The 24,277-nt window shown below is 40.4% G+C and overlaps 1 protein-coding gene and 1 long non-coding RNA gene across 9 annotated transcripts in view; one reads left to right on the forward strand and one right to left on the reverse strand.

Annotated features, from left to right (window-relative positions):
* Positions 1-2,114: 2,114 nt before the first annotated feature.
* LOC119480599 (SWI/SNF-related matrix-associated actin-dependent regulator of chromatin subfamily D member 3) overlaps positions 2,115-24,277 on the reverse strand; it is a 42,156-nt gene continuing 19,993 nt past the window's right edge. For 2 of the 8 annotated variants that reach the window (XM_037757029.1, XM_037757024.1), the window contains exons 2-14: positions 21,366-21,577; positions 17,702-17,791; positions 15,751-15,793; positions 13,362-13,484; positions 12,936-13,061; positions 11,910-12,005; positions 8,063-8,191; positions 7,648-7,809; positions 7,442-7,539; positions 6,484-6,619; positions 5,038-5,160; positions 4,693-4,794; positions 2,115-4,591 (exon numbers count right to left, since the gene is read on the reverse strand). In XM_037757029.1, coding sequence (XP_037612957.1) covers positions 4,538-4,591; positions 4,693-4,794; positions 5,038-5,160; positions 6,484-6,619; positions 7,442-7,539; positions 7,648-7,809; positions 8,063-8,191; positions 11,910-12,005; positions 12,936-13,061; positions 13,362-13,484; positions 15,751-15,793; positions 17,702-17,791; positions 21,366-21,577 — 1,494 coding nt within the window. In that variant the 3' untranslated portion in view covers positions 2,115-4,537. The remainder of the gene's footprint in view (positions 4,592-4,692; positions 4,795-5,037; positions 5,161-6,483; positions 6,620-7,441; positions 7,540-7,647; positions 7,810-8,062; positions 8,192-11,909; positions 12,006-12,935; positions 13,062-13,361; positions 13,485-15,750; positions 15,794-17,701; positions 17,792-21,365; positions 21,578-24,277) is intronic. The other 6 variants (XM_037757025.1, XM_037757027.1, XM_037757026.1 and 3 more) reach the window with 6 other exon arrangements.
* On the forward strand, positions 19,742-20,903 carry LOC119480600. Its single transcript, XR_005204964.1, has 2 exons — positions 19,742-20,058; positions 20,232-20,903. It is a non-coding gene; the product is annotated as an uncharacterized LOC119480600 (long non-coding RNA).

A 24,277-nucleotide genomic window follows, 5' to 3' on the forward strand; every position in this document is an offset into this window, starting at 1 on the left:
TTTAATTGGAAAATAATAAAGATATCAAAGGGTGCGTTTGAGTAATTCTGCCCCATACATGTTTGAGAGTTATATCTGTTTATTCCAACATTTTTTTTCAATTATCATTTATCCATAATTAAAGATAAGACTGCAACAGTTTATTTTCATTGTTGATCAGTCTGTCGATTGTTTTCTTGATTAATTAATTAGTTGTTTGGTCTATAAAATGTAAGAAAATGCTGAAAAATGTTGAATGAAAAAGCTTGAAAACGCAAAGATATTCAGTTTACTGTCAGAGAGGAGTAAAGAAACCAGAAAATATTCACATTTAAGCTGAAATCAAAGAATTTTGGCTTAAAAAAACAAATTGTCAAACTGATTAATCGATTATCAAAATAGTTGGCGATTAATTTAATAGTTGACAACTAATCGATTAACCGTTGCAGCTCTAATTAAAGAGTCCAGGTTAGTCTCCCTGTGACCTCAGGTACCTGATATTCCTCACATAAAGTCAGCTCATACTGTGTAGACTTAGCACACAGAGCAAGATCTACATGCTATCTAGTTGAAAGATTGATAATTTAACATTTTACCTATTGAAAAGAGTACAAAAGCCCACAATAATTATGCTTTGTGCATTGACTTACATTATATATTATACAAATCTATGTGCATTTATCCTCCAGGTCTTCAGCAGGGAACGTTTTATTTATGTTCTTGTTAAATTGAACAAAAATGCATTTAGACCCGAAAAAAGTCCCCGACAACAGGCAGCTACACAACCCCACTCTGCTTTAAAGCTGTTGTTAAAAGATGGAGTGAAAACAGATGAAGTAAAAAAGAAAGAAGTCTCCATTAACTCTGTGATTGCTTTGTTTATCAAGCAGTAATTCACTTTATGTGTCAAACACTAAAACAAACTGTGTTGTGTATCTGTACATGGTGAATGGGGTGAAACATACCTTAGTCCGAGAGGTAAAACAATACACGCTCCTTTGTGAATAGGCCCTTTGACGTGTCACTGCAGAGTTAACACAGGTGTAATTGATCAAATTAATTATGGTCCTGTTGTATTTAGTGTGTCACAGCCATACCAGTGAGCCAGCATGCACAACAACAGGACCCTGGCACACCTAAATGGAACAGGGCCGTAAATTAATGTTATTAATTACACCTGTGTTTACCCTGCAATGACATGTCAATATGGCTGCTGTGAAAAGGACATATTACTCATCTAATATAAATGTGTGATAACTGCAGCAGAACATACAGTGTTATTTATGAAGCTAAATTTAGAATTTTGCCCATTTTTTAGTTTTGTCTCATGACTTCATTGATTGAAAAAAACAACCTAGTTCACTTTTTTTACTGTATAACCTTTAGATGTGGATAGAAGAGGCACTTCAGCTGCCTGATATCTTTCCTTTTAATCCCAATGACATTTAAAGTATCACTGATTCTTAGATATTATTTCTGCACAATCTCTTCAAAATAAAAATGACAATCTAGCATTGATAAGCCAGATATAAACCAGAATTTAAGCCTTATTTTGACATATTGAAGGATCAGTTCTTCAGTTTGTAGCTTTAGGAATGAGTAAAAATATTTAAAAAAAAATGGTATTTGTAGATGGTATTTTTTAAGCATATTAAAGCTGTAACAATTAATCGATTAGTTGTCAACTATTAAATTAATCTCCAACTATTTTGATCACCGATTTATCGTTTTGAGTAATTTTTTAAGAAAAAAAAAAGTCTAAATTCTCTGATTCCCGCTTCTTAAATGTGAATTTTTTTTTGGTTTCTTTACTCCTCTATGACAGTAAACTAAATTTCTTTGAGTTGCGGACAAAACAAGACATTTGAGGACGTCATCTTAGGATTTGGGAAACACTGATTAACATTTTCTGACATTTTATACACCAAACAACTAATCAATTAATTAAGAAAATAATCGACAATGAAAACAATCTTTAGTTGCAGCCCTAAAGCTTATTACCACCCTGTAAAACCTTTAGAAGAGGCTCAGTTTAACACATTAATATGTACATTTTTGCATCATTTGAGGAAACTTGTGTCCACATCAACATGTCATGTTCATTAAAAGATGAAAAAAAGACACTTCAGATATCGTGGCATTTACAAACTTTGGCAAGCGCTTCTTTATTTACATCCAGGCTGTCTCGCAACGTCACAGCTGTTTTCCCTTTTTTCTTTTCTTTTTTTTTTTTGTATGTAGAATCACCAAACAAGTTTGCTCTTTACAGATATACAGTGTCATGTATACTATCATTATCTCCCCGTTGGTGACGCTCTGACAGAAGACAGTGTAAACAGAGAGAAAGAGCAGTTCCCGCTCTTCACAAAACACATGCAGGGAGCTGGGACAGACAGTATGTCAGGGTTTTAGTAACAGGAGACGCAGCAGTAGTCGTGTTAACAGATACTCTGAACGCTGAGGTCACCCAGGAGAGTTGCAGCTTCTAGTTTCCTCCTCAAGAGGGTGCAAGTGAATCAGTGACTGTATGACAACAATGTGAATGCCCCGGCCATACAAAGACAAACCGCTCCTGGTCAGACACAGGACTAAGATACTACCAATGACTACTGTTCCTCCTCTAAAGAGTGCAGTTAATATAACTTAGTCCTAGTAACAAAAACACAGTTCAGAAAAAAATCACACCTACAGTTAGTTGCTGGTAGGGCATATCATTTTTGGCAAAAAAGTTTCCAGAAGGCATCTCAACAAAAGTCTCACAGACTGCTAATGCCAGCTTTTTGATATATTTACACATACTATCTCACCGGATGTATTAATTAATGTCCATGGAGCATGCATAGGTCAATCACTTTTTGTGTATGCTGGGATAATAAAGAGGCTCTCTCACCCACGCCGAGTCCTAAAGAGTTACAGCACAGTGCAAAGAAACCCAGAAAAAGGTTCCAGCTAGAAACTGACTGCTGAGAAAAAATCCTCCATCTGACGTTACAACATATACATACAAGTCATTTAAAAAAAAAAAAAAACGTGTAAAAGGAGATCGGTGCAGATTATATCATGTGTTACAGCTACTGAGACTGAAAGCGAGGGAGGTCTTTCTTTGTTGCTTCCAGCTCCCACGATAGTTAGACCTAAAATAAATCACCCCAACCCGAGATAGTACACAGAGGAACACTAACATTCCTGCCCTACTAATTCAAAACTCATGGAGCTCCCATAATGCACCATGTAACTCACCCCCCCTCCCAACCCTTCCCTAAAACAAACACACAAATAGTCTTGTCGTATACTGTACAAGTTAGTCGGAAAACATATTTACATTCACATCTCTAGAAAAGAAAATCTTCATGTAACATAAAAAGTGTAGAAATGGACAAAAGCCCCTCCAGACCTGGGTTTAAGTGTTCATTACAATAACACTTTTAGGGGTTTGTTTACAAAAACCTGAGGCCTAATTGTTTTTATGACCACCTTACAAGGAAATGTTCTGCAATTTCTGTTTAAACCCAGGTGAGGATTTATTTTTTTTGCCCACTTCTATTTCAGTGATCATGTTTCTCTTCTTTTTGTTGCAACCTTTGGTAACACCTTCAGGACATTAACTGGCAAAAATATACGACACAAGGAAGAGGCAGTGAGCGACTCTAATGAAACAAATCAAGTCCCAACACGTATAGGCATATTTGTCATTTATGCTATGCTATGATTAAGGGAAGATTATTATGACGATCAATACTTGTTTCTCCTTCATTAAAACACTATTGTGATAATACTTCTTATCTAATACTGTTGTAGGAGTTACTGTAAAAAGAAGTTTACTGGGACTAAAATGAGACACATTGGAGTTTTTTTTCTCCCATTTGATTCACTCAAACCTGAAAATGAACGGCACCTCAGGCTTATAGATAGACTTGATTCCCTGCAAACCCAATGTGTCACACTGTAATCTCCACTTTTTTTTGCTGGTGTAATTAATCAACCTTTCAAAAACACTCTCCTAATGAGAACAAACAACGCAGTCACACTTACAATCAAACAATAAATCAGTTTCAGAAAGAGTTGGAAGCTCATCCAGAGAGCCGACTGACTGAGAATCCCCAAACACAGCAGTGTGTGTGTTTGTGTGTGTGTGTGTGAGCAGCCGGTTTTCAGAGTTTATCCTGACGTGTTTTGTGACGTATTTACAAAAGCACAGAGTAGCGATGAAGAGGAGGTTTTGTTTATTAGGCGGTGAGTCTGAGGATGCTTGTGGTCTGAGGGTCGCGACCTCTGAGGGTGCAGCTGAACACATGCGGGTTAATGATGATGATCCTCGCAGTCCTGCACAAAACGGAACAAATACGCAGTGGACGCATGTCTGCATCGAGACATCCACATCGCTGCCGTCGTGAGAAAAGCCTCCTCCTAATTTCACTTTTAATTTTGGAAAATTGCATTTCTTTATCACATTTCTTAGAGGTATGAGGTTTCACCAGACTGCAGCGACGGCCTCACACACATCCAAACACACACGCAGCTCTGAAATCAGATGCAGAGACTCAGGAGGGGCCTTGGTTTAGGTGTTGCGGACAGCCAAGGCCTGTTCCAGCTCCTGTCTCCTCTGCTGGATCTGTGGAGGAAAGAGGAAAAGAAGAAGGAATACGTCATCTGAGCGTCTAGAGGCAGAGCTGCAGAGCTGTTGTGAAGTGAGTGTAAAAGACAGCTCCTCACCTTGCAGTAGAAATAGCGGCTGACGGCCTCCTGGGACCAGGGCTCGTGGTAGAACGCCGCCCTCCTCTCCTCTTCAGGGTTCCCCACCACGTCTGTCATTAACTGCAGCCGATGAGGAGGAAATCATTAATGATAGGACTAAATAATAACCAGCTTTAATATTAGATGTGGAAACTTTGATATTCAAAGTGACCAGTGACTACAGCTGCCAGATTCTTCTGTATTTTATTATCCACCCCGACATCCTGAACATTATGTCCAAATAAAGGCAGTGAAGTTGCTTCAATGGAACTTTAAATGATGAAAGGAGCGACATGAGTGTGTGCGTGCTTATAAATATCAAACCTTAAGGTCTCGGCTCTGGGACTTGAGCCAGTCCTGGATGTAGCCCTTGGGATCTCTGGAGAAACTGAGCATGAAGTCCCTCTGGATCTTCAGCTGGTTGATGGACTCAATGGTCTCATGGATCTGAAAGAGGAACAGACACATACTATACATCAGGAAAATCTATTAAAACTGATTCTGTATGAAGTCTCAGAACTAAAATCTTCATGGTGGGCTTATAGATGTAAACATCAAGAGAAGCAACAGAAGAAAAAGTGATTAAACTGAGTCTCCAAATCTGCCCACCATAACAAATGCACTTCAATACAGGCAGTTAGAAATAGAGGTGAATGAGATAAAAGAATATATAGAAAGAGGTATAACTCTACTATGGCACATTAGGGCCATTGTAGGGAAAAAATAGATAAATTACGGAGCAGGAGAGGGGGTAATATTTCGAGAAAAAAATAATTTTCTAAATTTACAAGAAAAAAACGTAGATTTTCTGAGATTAAAGTCACAAATGTACGAGAAAAAACTCACAAATTTATGAGAAAAAAATAGAATATTCCCTGAGATTAAAGTAAAAAATGTACAAGAAAAAAAACTAGAATATTCTCTGATATTAAAGTCACAAATTTTCAAGAATTTTTTTATATCATATGAGATTAAAGTGGTAAATTTGGGAGAAAAAAATTTAATTTACGAGAAAAAAACTACAATATTATTTGAGATTATAGTCACAAATCTACGAGAAAAAAACTAAAATATTGTCTGAGATTAAAGTTGTAAATTTACAAGAAAAACATCAAAAATTTTCAAGACAAAAAAACCCGGAATAATAGTGTTGTTTTGTCAAGGAAACACATTGCTTCACTTTGCAAAGTTGGATCAACTCATCACACCACAGATGCCGCCGCTTGCCGTGTATTATGCCGGCAGTGGATGACCTAATCAAATTATTCTTTGCAATCGGATTTAGCAAGAAGGAAATACTCGTGATTTTTGCCCAGAATCACCACATTATCATAAGTCTCTAGACTTTAAAGAATTGTTTTCTTCTTCTTCTTACTGAATTTAGTTGTTTTTTTTTACAAATTTACCGCTTTAATCTGAGAAATTCAGAGGTTTTATGAATAAATAAAAGCAGCGATACTTGCTGCTGGTGTATGCATTTTTTTGTTCTTGTTCCTTCCTGCTCACACACAGCAACAAATGTCAGTTTAAAAGTTAAAATGTATCTGTTAAACATAAATCTTGGTCAAACATTAATAGTTCCTATAACAGAAGGGTGTGAAATCCATTGCAAGCAAACTACCATAAAAAAAAAAGCTCCTGTTAAAAATATATATGCAATAAAATTGGTTGTTCCCCCGAGGCAGCTTAGTTATCACCTTAGTGAGATTTACAGCATCAAAGGTGAATCAATCCACAGTTTGTATTCTGTGATGCTGGCGGTGATCTCACCTTGTTGTCGAGCGAGGCGATCTCCTGCTGGTTTGCGGTGGAGAGGAGGAAGCTGCTCATCTGGCCCTTCAGGGGGTCTTCCACCTCCACGTCGATGTCGTAGCAGGCCGTCTTCTTCTGGTCGTTGGGATCCACGCTGACAGAGAGCAAACAGATGCAGAAGAAAATCGTTAGAGATCTTTCAACAAATCCTTAAAAGCATGTCGCAGTGCCTGGAAAGATTACTGAATCCATGTTCACTAATAAGAAGTGTCTTTTCTTTTGTGTAGTGAATAATAACAGCACGTTTTTATTACAAACCTACAAAAAGTAGGTTGAAATAGGCCACGCCATATCATAATTAATGGATATAATGAGGTGTAATCCTTTCATCCTTAACATATAGTAATGCTAAATATATCTAAACAACCATGTATCACTTTTGAGTCTGTTAATTTACGCATTCACACATCGGGAGTTTTTCCTTCTGCCAGCTGTTCTTCCTGCATTTGGCAGCTTCAACTGTGTTACTTTTAGCCTGGATTATGAATTTAATTTCTTCGTATTTGTCTAATATAGTTTACTCTTTGAAAAATGTGCCGCTCTGCTTGTCTGTCTGCAAGTCTGTGGACTTGTCCATGTCTGTGATTGGTCAGATGCTGCAAACACCTCCCTGTTCATGTGAACGCGCTCACAGCCAGACTGAGAAACCCTGGGTTGATTTACCGAGTTGATAACCAGCGTCGTAGGACCGCTTAGCGGGATCTTGTTTGCTAGGGTTAGTTAAGCCAGATAACGAGAAGATACTCTGGGTATGTTGAACTCGCTTTGTAGTCCTCGGGACGCTCTCAAAAAAAATATTTTGATCTTAATGAGGCGTTTCATGGTTTAATAAGGTTTGTATCATAGAAATAAAATAGGTATTAATAAAATATTAATGCTATTTCTATGGTTTATATGCAGTAAAAGAGGAATGTACCTGATGACATGGTTGATGACGATGGGGTCGGGGGGTAACAGGAGGTTGGTGAGGCGCTGAGGGATCTCAGAGAACTTCAGCCGAGGGCAGTCAAAGATCTGTAGAGGAGGGAGGGAGAAAATATATCACATTCATAATCATATTTTCAGCAACACTGACATTAATATTTATGCAACAACAGTGTGATTTATAGTGTGATCTTGTACCTGTTGGAAGTACTTGTCACAGTTGATGTACTCCTTGTCATGGGAGTCCTGCAGCTTGTTGGTCTTGACGTACTGCCAGAGGGCCTGGATGATGCAGGAGCGGGTCTGAGTGTGAATGCCAAGCAGGCGAGCCAAGCGAGGGTCCAGCTTAAACTGGGGAGGCTGCGGAGACGATATATAATCGCATTACAACACTTTAGTACAGCCGCCCACCTCGGAGCCTTTTACATCATCACATCTGACGTCCTTATCGCATTTCCCCGGCTCGGAGATGGATGTCAGGTTCAAAATGGAGTCTTTAATGCACTCTGTAATGTTTCTGTAGGCTGGTGGTTATCAGTGACGTGAGGCCTGCAGGTTGTCACTACAGCGGCTGATTTCATGGATTAAGTCACAGAGCGTGTGGCGCCCTCACCTGGTAGTCCAGCATCAGCAGCAGAGTGCAGCGCACGCTCACGTCTCCCGGCCGCTTCACCTGGAAGCCGTCCGTCTCCTGAGTGGTGGGCGTGCGGTGCCACTGAAACAGCAAACCGCCACATGTTGACTACACACCCCAAACTACTGAGGTGGTTTATTCAGACTGAATGTTCTTATTTAAGTTTCACACTTCATCATCAGTTTGTTTCACACAATATTAATCAGAACTGTTAATTAATTCATACTTTAAAGGCCCTGAACATCTGTTTTGACAGGTTACAATTCACACTGTCTTAACATACAAATATAAATCCTGCATGCTGTATATACACATGTATACAGGCATACACTGTACATAACCACCTAATTCATGTATATGAAGTAATCAGTTACATTATCCATTCAAATTTTTTTCCTTTGCACTATTCGTTTACAAGCCATCATCAGGTTGACATTTTAATTTGGTAAATACTTTGCTTTATGACCAAATACCTGCAAAAACTAATACATTTCTTCAGTTGTCCTTGGTTTTTAGTGCTAATTAGCAAATGTTAGCAGGCTAACATGCTAAGTAAGGGATGATATACAAGGAGCCGGTCATTGTTGTGAAATAAACCCCAACAGGGCGATTATTTTACAACAATGACCCCCTAGCTGTACATTATCCCGCTTATTACACGGCTACTTGTAATCAATAATTTGACACAATAATGGTCCGCTAGAGTCTGAGATCTGAGCTGCGTCTATAGCAACGGTCTGCTATAAAGATAAATAAATAAATAACAGACAGCAGAACTTTGTGATTGACCAATCAGATCGAGTATTCAACAAAGCCATGTAATAAACTAAGATGGTGAACATGGTAAACATTATACCTGCTAAACATCAGTGTGTTAGCATTGTCATTGTGAGCTTGTTAGCGTGCTGACGTTAGCAGGATTTGGTGGCATCTAGTGGTGTGGTTGCAGATTGCAACCAGCTAAGTACCCCTCAGCTCACTCCTCTCTTTCCAAGACTGCGGTAACGTGACCTGCCGAGTACAAAACCTCGCTCAGAGGCCATCCTATACCACAATAACACTACGTTAAGAGCAACGGAAGTCAGACGGCGGCTGGTGGTACCACGGTTCTACTGCGGCTCACGTTACCGCAGTTTCACAAGCGTGTCGGAGAACTACGGTGGCCTTTGGGTAACGTAAAAATGTGGACTCCTTGAAGAGGACCCATTCCCTATGTGGATATGAAGGGCTCATTCTAAACTAACAAAAACACAATGATTCTTAGTTTCAGGTGATTATACACTAATGAAAACATAGTTATGAATACTATTTTCCATTTCTGCCAATAAATCCCCTGAAATCCTACACACTGGACCTTTAATATTTAATGTTATAGAGAAATACTTATCAATGGCTTTAAGGAAGCTGCAGACTGTTTGAAGCAGGATATTTGGCACAATTATCATAAGCACAAAGACATCATTGAGAGCACTTGTATCTAGCAGCCATGATCTTGACTTAGAGCGCAACGTCTGTGGTTTGGTGAGAGGTTACATTTCTGCAAACTAGCCATGCACGGTGTGCTGAGAAACTAAGATAGCAAAAGGTTAACCATGTGGCCGTGCAGCTGAATGTTATCACACTCAGGATCACACTGTCAGCGCAGACTTGAAGCGAAATAACAGAAAAACTACATATGAACCCGGAACAAATACAACTATTTCCATAAGACTCTCTGTGTTTCAGTCTTTGTGTTGACGTATATCAGAACCTCTCCTGTATCTAACCGCAGATGAAATGCTTTTTACAACTCCACTTTATCTTAACTGCTCAGAAACTGAAAAGAAAAGCACTTTAAGCACCATCTTCAGTATAGTGGATTGCAGTAACTTGGCACGCAATACAGAGTAATGTTTTCTTCCAACCAATGGCTGATTCAGTACAGATTAAGTACTGATTGTGCCTCAAGGTGGAGAAAAAATTCTTTTGATGGAAAATCATTCAGAGCGATGCACCTGAGTGCCTTGCCAAAATTCCCTCTTAAAAAGAGGAACCTTGAGAAGTCATAATTTTCACTTTGAAACTCCTAAAGTGTTTTTTTTTAAGTCAATACGTTTTGTGACGATACAAAGTGAAGGGCAGCTAATGATTGTTTTCCATAAGTAAGCACTTGTTTTCTGCAGCTCTCACACCTGCATGTTAAAACAACCTTGCCATGTTGAAAAAAGACGCCTCTTCCTTTCTGTTGTATTAGAAAATCAAATTATTAATAAAGAGAGAGGGCAGTCCACTCTCTCCGTCTGTTTTATTTTGTATATATCCAAAGGGCATGTAAGAAAAGGAAGCAGGTTAGTTGGGGTGATTGTAGCTGGAGACTTAACCAGACAACACAAAATAACACGTCTCTCGTCTGCACGATGAAGAAGTCGTCACTGACCCTGACTGTGTGGCTCAATAGTCTCTGATTTGAGCCACACACAAAAGCTCTTTTACTAATGGATGTGATCTCAAATGAAAGCACTGACCTACGAAGTGACAAACTAGTTGTCCAGGTTGTGAATATTGAAGGGATAAAACAGACATTGAAGCGACAATTCAGGGAAACACGCCTATTAGCCTTCTTGCAAAAAATGATCTGCTTTCTGATTTGTGATACGGAGCTATATAAATAAAATTGACTTGATTTGACTTTAAGAGAAGGTCTAATTAGGCCACATAATAAAACAGTATGTGGGTGGACTACAGGTGTGTGATGGAACTGAGCCATTGTTAATGAGCTTCACTTGTGATATTGCTCATATTTGTTCATTAAATATGAACAAAATCTGCCTATCCGCACCTCTAAAGCTCACTAATTAACATGCTATATTTGGTTTGTTTAATTTGTACAATATATTTATATATATATATATATATATATATATATATATATGTTTATGCAGTTTTACGGGGAGCCTCACAATGACGAGGCTATAGCTTCATATTGAACCATAGACTGTATATAAGAAGTGGACGTGGTCACCGTGACGTCACCCCATTGGTTTGTGGACTGCTGTTTTGAAGCCTCACATTTTGGCCGTTGCCATCTTGGTTTTTTGCAACCAGAAGCAAGCAGAAACTAGTGATTGAGACCATAAACTCATGTTTACAATGTTTACTGAGGTAATAAATCAAGTGAGGATGACGTATGACCTGCAGCTTTGATTATAGTCATACGTCATATTCCCATTTTAGCAACAACCTTCTTTTAACTTTGAGCACCAAATTAAATTATTTATCAAAAAAACAATTGGCAAACAGTGTGACTAATTAACTTAGTCAGGAAATGACTCAAATAAATATGAAATATCACAGAAAAAGCCCAAATACACAGGAGGGGGGCTTTTTGATGAACAGTCCGTCCCACACACACTAATGTAAAAATCTGAGAAGGTCATTTTCACTAAGCCTCAATTAGTGTATAAAAGTTTAAAATGCATGAAAAAGTTGAAAGAATGAATGAAATTCTGAACATTCCGTCCGTTCACTTGAATGCAGAATTTTTCCCGGAAAAACGTGGGATATTTCTGAAAGTATGAAAGGTATGACTGATAAAAGTAATCCCAACAATCGTGTTCAAATTGAGCTGAACGTTTTGATGTTTGACTGAAGTTTCTACATTGAAAAATGTGGAAGGAGTTAAGTGATGAATAAAGCGGCGGAGGAACAATAATAAAGAGCGAGACGAGTGAGAGCATGTAGCGCTGAGGACATTTGAAGCTCACATTCATTCATTTTAAAAACACTAAAAAGTTTGCAATCATTTTGTAAGAGCAGATAAAAAGTCGATTGGATAGTTTGAACTGACCTCAACCAAGTGGTTGTCAGGACCGTAGAGGTCTTTGTCCAGCTCAATCACCAGGCTCTTAAAAAACGAAGAGAACTTCTTCTTCTGCTTCCCCGGCTGTGACACAGAAAGAGAGAGAGAGGTGGTTAATTAATGTCTAAATCAGACACACAAAATCCAAAAGCAAACAAAAGCATTGCTTATAGCAACGCGACAAACCCACAAGAGGCCGAGTGAGATCAGAAGCAAAGTGAGACACACTACGCATTCTCAGGGTCCACTTCCTCCGAGCTCGACCAGAAATATTTGTGGTTTGTGAAACCTAAATGCTTCCTACCGCTGTGAGACGACGGCCTTGCCCCGGACTGCTAAGAACATCAGAGCTCATTGAAGTGAAGCTTACGGTCCAAAAACAAATGTGTGATCCTTTCTGCTTTTCAAGCTGCATTCACAGTCTCTTTAAACACTCTCAAAACATCTCGTCATACTTCTCTGTCAGAAGTTGTCTGAGCACGTCATTACCGCGTGTGACTGCCGGCCAAAAACGACCCAGAGCGGCACATTCTCACACTAAATGGGAAGATTATAATCTCAGTTATTTTTTTAGAGGACAAGCAGCTATTTGATGACATAATACTACACCCTGCAGCAGATCAGTAGCACAGGAACGGTATTTAGTTATTTCACTTTTAAATTGGCTATGTATTAAATAACATAGGTATAAAACAACAAATAAAATGCACTAGGGCTGTCCCAAATAAAATGTTTTGGGCTTTAAAGCTTCAATGACAAATATTCAAAGGTATTTGAAGCTTCAGGACAGTACCGCTCTAATGTACACACACGAATCTCTACACACAACAAACAGTGATATCCGTCTGAGAAAAACTAATAATAATTAATGTTGAATATGGACTTTATTATTACATACTTATATATTAAAAAAACAAAAACAAAGCATTCGAATACTGATTAGAAGGTCGATTATCATGGAAACGGTCGAAACCCTAAAATGCGCACTGTATATTTCAGATGGACGAAACTCACATCATCCAGCAACTTCCCCTCTACTCGCAGTTCCCACGATGCGATGCTGCCGTCTGAGTCATCAGCGTCGGGTCTTGCAGGGTTGAAGGTGTTAGATATGTAAAGCCTCAGCTTACGCTTCTGCTGCTGACACAAGGGCACATAAAAACACCGGAAATCAAACGGACATCTCACAAAATATCAAATTATATGTCATCATGCAGGTGCCCCATCTGAACTGATTAAAATAGTGCTCTAATATAACAAGAGTCAAGAAATCAGATGAGTCTTTCTGTGTTTTAAGATGAGACAAAACTAAAAAAAAGTTATTTAAGACCTTTCAGTACATGTTTAGCTGCAAATATAAATAACATTTTTGTTTCCTTTCAGAACTGGTGTTTTAGACTGACACCTTGAGGTCGCCGGCTCCTGATTTTTCTTCCTTACCTTCATCGGTCTCTTCAATGCTTCCTGGATGTCCACACGTTTGCGCATGATGGTCTGGTCCAGTTTGCGCTCAAACGCCAGCAGATCCATGTAGGCCTGAGACTCGGGGACCAGCTCACGGATCTGCTCAGAGGGGAGACAATCTGACATTAAAATCTTTACATCACACACATTAGATAAAGGACTTTCTTCACATATACTATCTGAATATCACTGAAAGGCTTAAGCAGATTAGCTGTCTGTCCTGCCTTAGTGCTGCAGCTGGTCCAATGTCTTATTTCAAGGACATTTAACCCCATAACATTGTTTCGTTTTAAGTTCAATAGTTCAACGCTTCGTGATATTCACTTTCTTGCCAAGAGTTAGATGAGAAGATCGATACCACTCTCATGTCTGTACAGTGAACATGAAGCTGGTGATTGTTGGAACGGTGGTAAGACTAACCAAGATGGTTTTGATGAGTTTTCTTTTTTGTGTGTTTTACGATGATCAGCGAGGTCAAATTACTGTTTCTGTAAATTGGAGTCTGGTGGCTTTGAGGAGCACATATAACAGCTGTTTCTTTTCCCTCTAACTCTGTGAATTAAAGGTTTATTTAGACCAAACCAGAGTTGGTGACTGTTGTTTTATCTTGTTTCTGTCGAGTTTGAACGAAGTGTGTTTTGGTAAAATTACGGTTGTCTGACTGGAGTCTGGTGGCTTTGAGGAGAGCATATTAATTGTGTGCTTTGCACGTTGATAAATTCTAATAATTGTCCAAATCCCTGTTGATTTTACTTATAAAATATTCACTTCAACGTGCGTCACATAGCATTACATTGAGTACTGCAGAGTCATTTGTCCCAGGAATGAATGCAGACTGTAACCTTTCCCACTAAAGGCAAAAGCCAGATGTTAGTGGGTGTTAGTGTTTTTTTTTGTCCAGTGGGAAAATATATATACATACATTTATATATATATATATAGTACAATAATCAAACCCAAGACTCAGTATTTCTATTGCTGCACCGACCTTTCCATCAATTTTCTTGATGTCTTGTGCATCATTACGTACCCATTTCCACCGAAAACTAGCCTGACATATTTACTATTTCCATTAGAACGTTTGGGATCTCCACTTGAATTTGAAATAAAGTTCAACGGGTTTAAACACAGTTTGGCTGCACAGAACGAGTTTGTGCTGACTGACCCATTGCCAGGTTAGTGGGGTTCATACAGTAGGTTTAACTCAAGGCACCCTGGTGGTCTCGGGGTTTTAAGATTCAGACCATGAGCTGTAATGCCCCCGATTCGACTCCAGTGAGGGACTTATGGTGTACGCCATTCCCCATCTCTCTCTCTCCTCTGATCTCTCCAGGATCAGCAATCTAAAACCCAAAAATACTGACATACACCTGTGACACAATATTTAATATCTTGTCATCCAATAAAATCTTCATCAGATGACTAAATGATTACAGTATATGGAGTATACTGTGTTCAGTATCTGCTGCTGCCCTGCCCACCATTAATACAGTGGTCCACACCATCCTGGGGACACTGGGGGATAAAAATGAGATGCAGAGTGTGCAGCCAACCAGCCAGGACTCAGACATTACCATACCGATGAAAGTCCTCGGAGCATCAAGGGCTGCTGCTTACTTACCAAACTGTGCACACACACACACACACACACACACTCCTCCTCCTCCCTCCGTCTTCTTCCCTCTTTCATGTTTCTTTCTAAATGGCTGCCTACATTGTTCCCTCTCATTCCTTCTCTATCTCCATCTCGCTGCCTTTCACCGGGGCCGAGGTGCCGAGCAGACGGAGCAGACGGAGGGAGCGTGGCAGACATTCCCTGTCCCTGACTCATTATTGTGGAGTGGCGCCCCGGCCATGCCTACTGCTATCTCTCTGTCTGGGTTATGTTAGTGGATAAGACCCGAGCCAAGATGCTCACAGTCTCCAGACCTCCGTAGTTTTAAGCCCTGTGTGTGTGCTGGCCAGGACGTGGTGAGGTGACGGCGTGGCACAGGGCCGAAAAACCGAGACCGCGGGATGAAAATCACAACCTCGGTCGGCACAGACTCACCTGTGGCAACGTGGCATTTCTGCTTCGCTTCTACTTGTGGTTGCGTCTCTTCCATATCCCGCTGACTACTCCAATTTAAATCAATGAGCCACCATCCGAATACCAGAATGAAACCCTACAACCTAAAAACCTCCTGATCGCTCCCCTCATCCTCTCCCTCCTCATTTGGAAATAACACATAATCGTCTGGCCCTCTGCGTCTTCCAAGATCCCCTGACATCAAAAACCGACCGGGATTTTTTCCACTTTGCACACAAAAACCACAATAACACACACATAAAAAAACAACAAAGGTAAAAAAAGATGCAGCCTCACCCTTTGCGGAAGAATCTTGTCTGCCATTTTCCTTCTCTTAGCACTAGAGAGAGGGAGAGAAAGACAGAGAGAAAGAGGAAAAAGGGAGCATGTTACTATGGTGACTGATAGCGTAGCACCCAGGCCATCTGCTAAAATGCTGGGCCATATCCAGCACCCCAGCATCCCAGCTGTGTGTGTGTGTCTGGGAGTGTGTGTGTGCGCATATGCGCTAGTGTGTTTATGTGTGGTGTCTGAAATGCAGCAGTCCACCTGGAAATCGAGAGCCTCTAACAGCCAAAAAAGTGTCACATCAACACACCTCTCGCCTGACATGCATTCACTTATTCACTGCACACACACTGGGGCCGGTGCAGCAGGACTCAGGACGGTAACAGGATGTGTGTTCAAGAGCTTTTAGGAATGGATTTCACAGAGTGTGTGTGTGTGTGTAGATGTTTTCATTCATGAATGTTCCTGCTGTGTGAGAGCATTTGTTTATGTTATACTTACCAGAGAGCGGACTGAGAACAATAAGACAAACTGTGCCACGTTGGAGCCTTTTGTCAGAACTTTCATACTTCGGTGACACTGATTACAAAAACAACACTACAGCTTCCTTCGCTGTTCAAGAACTCCTTTAAATATTCAATCTGTGATATGTGGAGCACGCTTGTAAATTCATGCAAGTGTTCTGTAGTTGCAGAAGGACACTGCCTTTAAAGACGGCACTACACTGCAAAAATAGCAATTCAATAAAAAGTCAGAATAATTTATTTTAGGATGATTTATCAAAGATAAATATAATCTTGCCGTGTGGGGTGTAAAGAAGCAAAAGAATTTGTGTCTTATTTCAAAGATCTCGTAATCGTCTCTGTAGTCCTGTTTTAGGATATTAACTCTTGAATTGAGTTAAATTAAAAGACAATCTAGCCTACTTTCAAGCACCTTTATTGTGAATTTGTTCACTGTTTTTAAAAAAATGTTTTTAGTGAAAGAGTTAGATGAGAAGTTTGATACCACTTTCATAACTACCCGCTAAATATGAAGCTACAGCGAGCAGCTGGTTAGCTTAGCTTAGCATAAAGAATGGAAACAGGAGGAAACAGCTAGCCTGGTTCTGTCACGATAGTGTTCCTTCTCATCTTACTCTCTGCAACAAAGTGAATAAATGCATTTCCCAAAAATGTCGAACGATTTCTTTCAAGGGGAGATTGACTTTCGTACCCACTAGGGGTGGGCGATATGGGTAAAATCTTCGGTATCAACCGTTTTATATTGCAATATCAATATATATTGTGATAAAATTTTAATTTAAAATAGTAGAAAAAGAGAAAGATAAAAAACGAACGAGAATGTTTGTTTTTGGATAATCCAAAAGGTGCACTAAAGGTGCATGTTGGGTAATAACATTGCCCATCGTTGCTATTACAGGGATAGATACCACAGTATAAACAATACAGAAACATCTCTGTATATGTTTGTGCATGTAGTATATATCGTCATATCGCCCAACCCTAGTTGATGGTTTCTTAATATTTCTTCTTGCTTGTAGAAAGGGATTTTTTTTTTTGCAGTGTAGATAAATGTTCTATCACAGAGCACTGCAACGGTCTGTGAAGCAGTATGTTACATCAGCATGCCAAATACTGAAACAAGCCTGCTGCAGGGAGAATTGAAAAGATCCGGGGGTGCATTGCAAAGGAAAACACAAACCTGCATCACACACAATCCTCCATTTCACAACTGTTTCTAAAAGGGGTTTGAGATTGGATTCTACTTTATTTCTTGAAACGGTTCCCATCATGCCATGCTCCAGTCCAAAGCATGCACCACTAGAGGGTCAACTTCTAGGCCTGGACGTATGGTTCGGCCGTAAAGACTCATTCAGGGAGTGCTGGGCTCGGGGGTGAAAAGGCTAAATAGGCCATCAAACGTAAGAAAATGGACATGCAGCAGAATAAACTCCTACTTTGATCCGAGCGTGGGATCTGATTGTGGCTCTCTCATGTCCATCTGCCTCGCCGGCATCTCATTGGCTCCGGGGAATCCGACTGGCTTCCTAAGGATTGGTGAGGATTCGAAGGTTGTCCGATTAGAGTTGTGGCGAGACACACACTCAAGTAGGATGTCAGAGGAGGGGGGGGGGGGACACCTGGTGGTTCTGGCTGTTTGTGTGTCTGTGTGTGTTGGATGTGTGTTAAGTTCAAGGGTCTGTTAGTAGGTGCAAACTCTCAGACAAGGGCAGGCACTGGGGATGGGCGTGTGAGCGCGTCCATGCACGCACAAAGTGCAGCAGAGGAGGCGTCCTGCTCATCTGAGGGACACGCTCATTCAACAAAGTTTCTCTGTGAACCAAAACAATCATGCTTCACACACACAGACAGACAATACACTGAACACACTGTGAACTGTGTGTATCACAGGAAGAGGAGCAAACAGGCAGTGTGCGAGTTCAGCTCTATTGTTTTCGGCTCTGAATGTTGCATTGATGAAGTAATGTGCAGATGAAGACAACATGCATGCTACTCACTCCTTTTCTGCTCATTTCCCAAAGCAGATTGCAAACCTCTCTAAGCATTTCCTCTGTCCAGAAGCTTAAACCAGCCGGCCTAGCAACAAGATACCTGTTTCATTATCCCATGAAGCTAGCGATGTTCTTAAGCAACCGCTAAGTGTCCTATACCAAGCAGCATGAGCGTTTTTCGGTTGTTTCAAGGACAAAGACCAAAATTAACAGCCGAAATCAAGATATCAAAGCTTTATAAATACTACCGTCCTCATTGGAAATGCAAGATCAAATTGAAAGTTTGCAAAAAATCCCTAACACAAACCAATTTTAAAAAAGAAAACCGGAACTAAACTGGTGCTGAGACATGTAATATGGAATAAGAATGGGCTAAATTATGACTTTAAGTCTGTGATAGCTCACTGTAACACAGTAAATCAACTGACTGAGGAGGTGAATTCAGTGGCAGCCATGTTTGAGGTGACTCTCAGATCCGGTAGCAAAGCATGCAACAATCACAGAACAGTTTGATGGAAAGCCCACAGTCTTTTACTAATTCTATGCAACTAAAAAGGCTGATTTATAGTTGTACTAGATACCGCCAGATCCTACACACTGGACCTTTAAGTTAACCTCTCTTCAATTTGATCCATGCTTGTTCACGGAGGAGTAGCTGGAAATGCGATGCTACCAAGCAGACCAATCAAAGTAGTTGAGTTCTGCGTCGCTGCGACGTGTATTTACAGTTTTGGGGAGTTTCACGTCAGGGTACGGCATAGGGTACACGTTAGATTTGATGGAGAAGTATAAATCACGCTTAAAGAAGTGTTTCACCCTCAGCCTTTACGATACAACTGCACACCGTGATAGAAACACAAGAACTACAATGACAAACTTTAGGTTGTATAAAATGCGGCTAGAAAAGCTACTCAGGGCACAAGAGGATATTTGGAAATGATAATGTGATAATGTGCATCCAAAATGTTACAGTATGCCCAAGATGATGCTGTAATATATTTAGACATTTTAAAGCACACATGAGATGAATCCACACGGACGTCTTTGCTTTAATATGCTTTTTACCGCTTTAACCTCTGTTCCGAGTATTCCTCGCTCTGAGACACACTTACCATGAGCCTCTATGTTAAAACCTACACTTTTACTTCATTGGGTTTTGTGTGATGCAAATGTTTTCCAACCCTTTCTCCAAGAAATTACATTTATATACTTCTAATTTGCAACAACAAATATGTTTTCTAGAAACATAATTGGAAAACGTTAGTCGCGTAACCACACGTGGGACTGGGTTCAAAGTCCTCTGCCCACCATCTCTCTGTGAGTTATGTGGCCTTTCCTCCAGTACACAAAATGTTTCCGTATTTGGGGGAACAAATTAGTAGTATCTAAACGTAATTCCTAGGACACAAGGTTGAGTATTCATAGCCCTTTATGCAAAGCGAACTAGAGTTAAATCCTATTTTTAGCAGCAGCTTTGCGTAGGACAGCGTTTGTTCTGCAGAGCGAGTGTCGCTGGGACCATAAGGTCTCAATGACACTGCAAACACAGGTGGCCCGCCCTCAGCTGGCAGCGTCGAGGGGTCTTAGCGGGACGGAGGAGAGCGGGCGGGGAGCTGGAGCAGCAACTTGTTTGCCAGAGGACACACAAAAAAGCAACAGAGAGACAGAGACACCTGGACGGGTCACCCTGGACCATCGATCAGACCCTCCTCCACGCAGCCGGCCGGGCCGCTCTGGGGGGGGTTTGATGCCCCGACGGAGGACAACATTTCCCCTGACCTGTTCGACAAGCCTGCTTAATTGTAAGTGGATCAATCGTGCTGCAGATACCGAGAGAATGAAACCGAGAGAGAGACAGAGGTCCACCGAGTGCGCATATTGATCTCCTTTCTAATGACCATACCTGCTACACACTCGTCTCCTAACAGACATCATCCTCTGTGTGTGTGTGTGTGTCTGGGATACTGATGTTCAGATCCTTTGTCAAATAGCAGACAATAGATAGTACTAATACAAGTACTAGAGCCTGAACGCCTGCAGACAGCAGCATGGACACATAGACGAGACCGTGGGGGCAAACTAGACAACAGAGGAGAGACATGGAGTCACAGCGGAGGGTCGGGATGGTGAGAAGAGGATGCACAGAGCACAGAGAAGTGAGCGCAGCAAAGGATGCAACAAAAACAAGGAGTAGTGGGACAGAGTCGAAACAAAAGTTGAAATGAAAGCTGGACAGAGACACACAAAGGTCATGGTTTCACCTCTCACCAATAGGATTTTTGAGATCAGATTCTAGAAATGGTTTGGTACAGGTATGTCCACTGTTGCTGTGGATCTTGTTATGATCATTTGTATTATCTTTTTTCTTATTGATAGTACAGTAGTGTGCACAGTGTACTAGATGGAAGTGTACTAACGGAAGTATCCGAATTGAGACACAGCTTAAGATGTTGAACATGGTAAACATTACACCTGCTAAACATCAGCATGTTAGTGTGGTCACTGTGAACACGTAGAGTCTCGTTACTTGATGACTAATCATATTGTAAAATAATCTATACGTCATGTATTGTTAGAAATGTGTTGATACTGGTGCTGGTATGATACTTATGTTTACTGGACCATTAAAGTAATACCTTTTCCAATACCTCAGGAATATACATTTACTTTTCTCCAAAACCCTTTTAATCATTTAACAAACTTCTTGTGTTTAAAGTTGTCTTAACACAGCAGCTGTATGAGAACGTTGCCTGAATGACATAACGTCTAAAATGAGCAAAACACTGGAATTGTGTGATCAGAAAATAAGTAAAACCCACTTAGAAGTTCGTACCAGCTTTTGGTATTTGACAGTTTTTGATACGGACTAATTTTGTTTGGTGCTGAAAGATATTGTGGTTCGATGCCCAGCTCTGACTACATCACCTGCACATGATTCGTGATCATTTCCATGTTTGGTTTTGAACATCTACGCCAGACTAGTAGAGGTCAAAGTGTAACCACGGCCTCCCTCAATCATTCCACACAAGAAGCAGACTAATAAGGAGTTCTATATGCGAGCCGTGCAGTGTTTAGGTCGGAGTTGGAGGTCGACTGGATTCAGACTCACTTTCTGGCCCGGCTCTGGACGGACTGCTGCTGCTGCTGTTGCTGCTGCTGCTGCTGGACCTGCTGGGAGGGGGCAGGCCTCTTACGGCTGGGCTCCATCACCGGGGCGGGCAGGCCGGGCCGCACCGCCGGGCTGCCTCCGTACGGCGGGCCGGGGGGGCCCATGGGAGCTCCCTGGTGGGGCATCCTCGCTCCAGACGGCATGCCAGGACGCTGGGGAGGGAAAACAAGAGAGAAGACGGGTCACATATATGTAGAAAACATCCTCCACTGTGTTTTCTGATTAATTATAATCAGAAATTAGAGCTTCTAAAAATACAACAAAGGAAACATTTGATGAGTTGCAACTTTTATGCATTCCCAAAGCTTTTTGTAAACACACTCATCTTATCTGACAAAGTCGAGCTGCAACAAAGAGTGTCACATCAGCTCCTGATCCAGACCTCACACATCTTTTCCTATTTAAAATTAAATTCCGGTGTCTGCTCCGCTTCTATTGAAACTGCAGAGTCTCCAACCTTTTGTAACATTTCAGTAATCAAACATCAGCTTGAAGAAGTTGGTAAACATGAACACACACTAAGCAAATTTGTGACGTCAACACACGCGATTTCTGAGTTTTGAATCTTTTCCATCTGGTGCGGCAAACATGAAAGAAACTGTGTAGTAAAACTTTAAAAGACCCAATATGGGATTTGTTTGTGTTAGATAGTCGACGTTAGAGACCAACGTGAAATATGGAGCACGTACTTCAGGCAACTTTTGAGCCCGCAGAGTGTCAGTGAAGTCAATTCATTCATTCACACACATTCATTTTAGCTGAAGCCAACATTTGAAAACTGATACTAGAGCAGCGATCCGTCTTGTTTAAAGATAACTAACACTGGTTTCCAGAAAAATGCCAGAAACAACAACAACCACACTGAGAATATGCAGCATTGTTTTGTTTCTGTCTTATTTTATCTCGTCTGCTTTAAACAAAAAATTTCACGGCTGAAAAATAGACTAAATGAAGGTTTTCTTTATACTCGGTCACACACACACACACACACACACACACACACACACACACACACTCTCGTCCTTAACAATGCAAACAGTGTCAGAGCCCACAGTCTCACACTCCGGTCTTGACGCCTGGGAACAACTGGGGAACTCTCACCTGTGCCTGTCACTCCCATGACAACAGCAGCTGCCTCAGTTTATTGTCTGAAACCAAATTGGGGGTTTGTATGATAGAAAGAAGTCCTTTGACTCCTTTGAACGAGAGCACAGACCTCCTTCTGTGTGTGAAGAACTACATGTCTTCTAATATAATACAATTTAATTACTTTAAATGCAGCAGAGGTGGAAGAAATATTCAGATCCGTTACTTAAAGTCAAAAATATTCCATTATAACTAAAAGTCCTGCATTCAAAATCATCAAAATACGTCACATTACTGAAGCTAAAGACGCCTTAACTGAAGCTTTACTGTGACTTTAATACCTTTAAAGGTTCTTTATATGAGATTCAGGGCATAGACTGTATATAAGAAGTGGACATAGTCACCATAACGTCACCAAGTGGTTTGTGGACTGCTGTTTTGAAGCCTCGAAATCGCCATCTTGGTTTTTTGCAACCAGAAGTGACATGAGAGGGTGGAGCTAAGTACAACGGAACGCTAAATAAGACATTATTAGGCGACCAAAAAAGGTTATAATTAACTTTAATGAACTGAAAACACACTGTGTAAGAGTTAAAGTTGTAAGACGAAAACACAGACAACTCCCAGACCAGGCAACGCCGTGGTAGTGACCTGTCAATCACAAGGTAGCCACGCCCTAAAGCATCCCCTGCTTTATGGTCTGTTTGACTCTAAATGGGACCATAATTTACTAAATGAACATCATGCTGTACTGAAGAAGACTTGAAACTAGTGATTGAGACCATAAACTCATGTTTACAATGTTTACTGAGGTAATAAATGAAGTGAGAAGTAGGCTCATTTTCTCATAGACTTCTATACAATCAGACTTCTTTTTGCAACCAGAGGAGTCGCCCCCTGCTGGCTATTAGAAAGAATGCTAGTTTAAGGCACTTCAGCATTAGCTTCACTTTTCAGACCCCGCAGTATAAATTTCTGAATATTGTCTTGAGCACCTTTAATATTTCAGGTGAGACTATGGATGGGTGATATGGCCAAAATAATCTAGATTTTTTAAAGAGCTTAAGGACAATTCACGATACACTTTGAATTTTTTTCTATTTTCATGATGTAGACATTTTACATGTTAGTTGATATTATGCATACATGCTGCATATTTTTACATAATTTTGCATTTAATGAAATTATAACCAAGCTAAACAGGGAGGGTGGGGGGTCTGATTAGGGGCCCATGGTTTACTTTTGCCCTGGGGTCGCCTAGCAAGTGAATCCGGCCCTGACTGTTCTATGGTTTGATCTATAACAATGCATCATATTTCATTAGATTATCTCAGGGTTTGTATGTGAAATCTTAATCTGAAAAGTAACTATAGCTTTCAGATAAACGTAGTGAACTATGGAAGAGTATAAAGTCACATAAAATGGAGGAACTTTAGTACAAGTATCTCTAAATACAGTGTTCTCCACCACTGTCTGAAATTCATTCTGAGCACGAATTGATCCAAAAATATGACAATCATTGACAGTTTCTCAGAAAATATCAAACTATAAATATTCTACAAAGGACAGACAATTTGTCACATTAGACATTTTAAACCATGAAAGATGCTGCCAGTCTATTTTTCTTCTTCTTCTACCTTCTCTGTTATTAAAAAAACACACATCTAAACCTTGTTGTTTGGCAGAGCCGTGACTTAACAGACCCCAATGTTTAACCATCACCTTGCAAAAAACAATGTCCTCTTTCAAACCGCCAGCTACATTTT

The sequence above is a fragment of the Sebastes umbrosus genome, chromosome 21 (genome assembly GCF_015220745.1).
Source record: "Sebastes umbrosus isolate fSebUmb1 chromosome 21, fSebUmb1.pri, whole genome shotgun sequence".
NCBI classification, from domain to species: Eukaryota; Metazoa; Chordata; class Actinopteri; order Perciformes; family Sebastidae; genus Sebastes; species Sebastes umbrosus.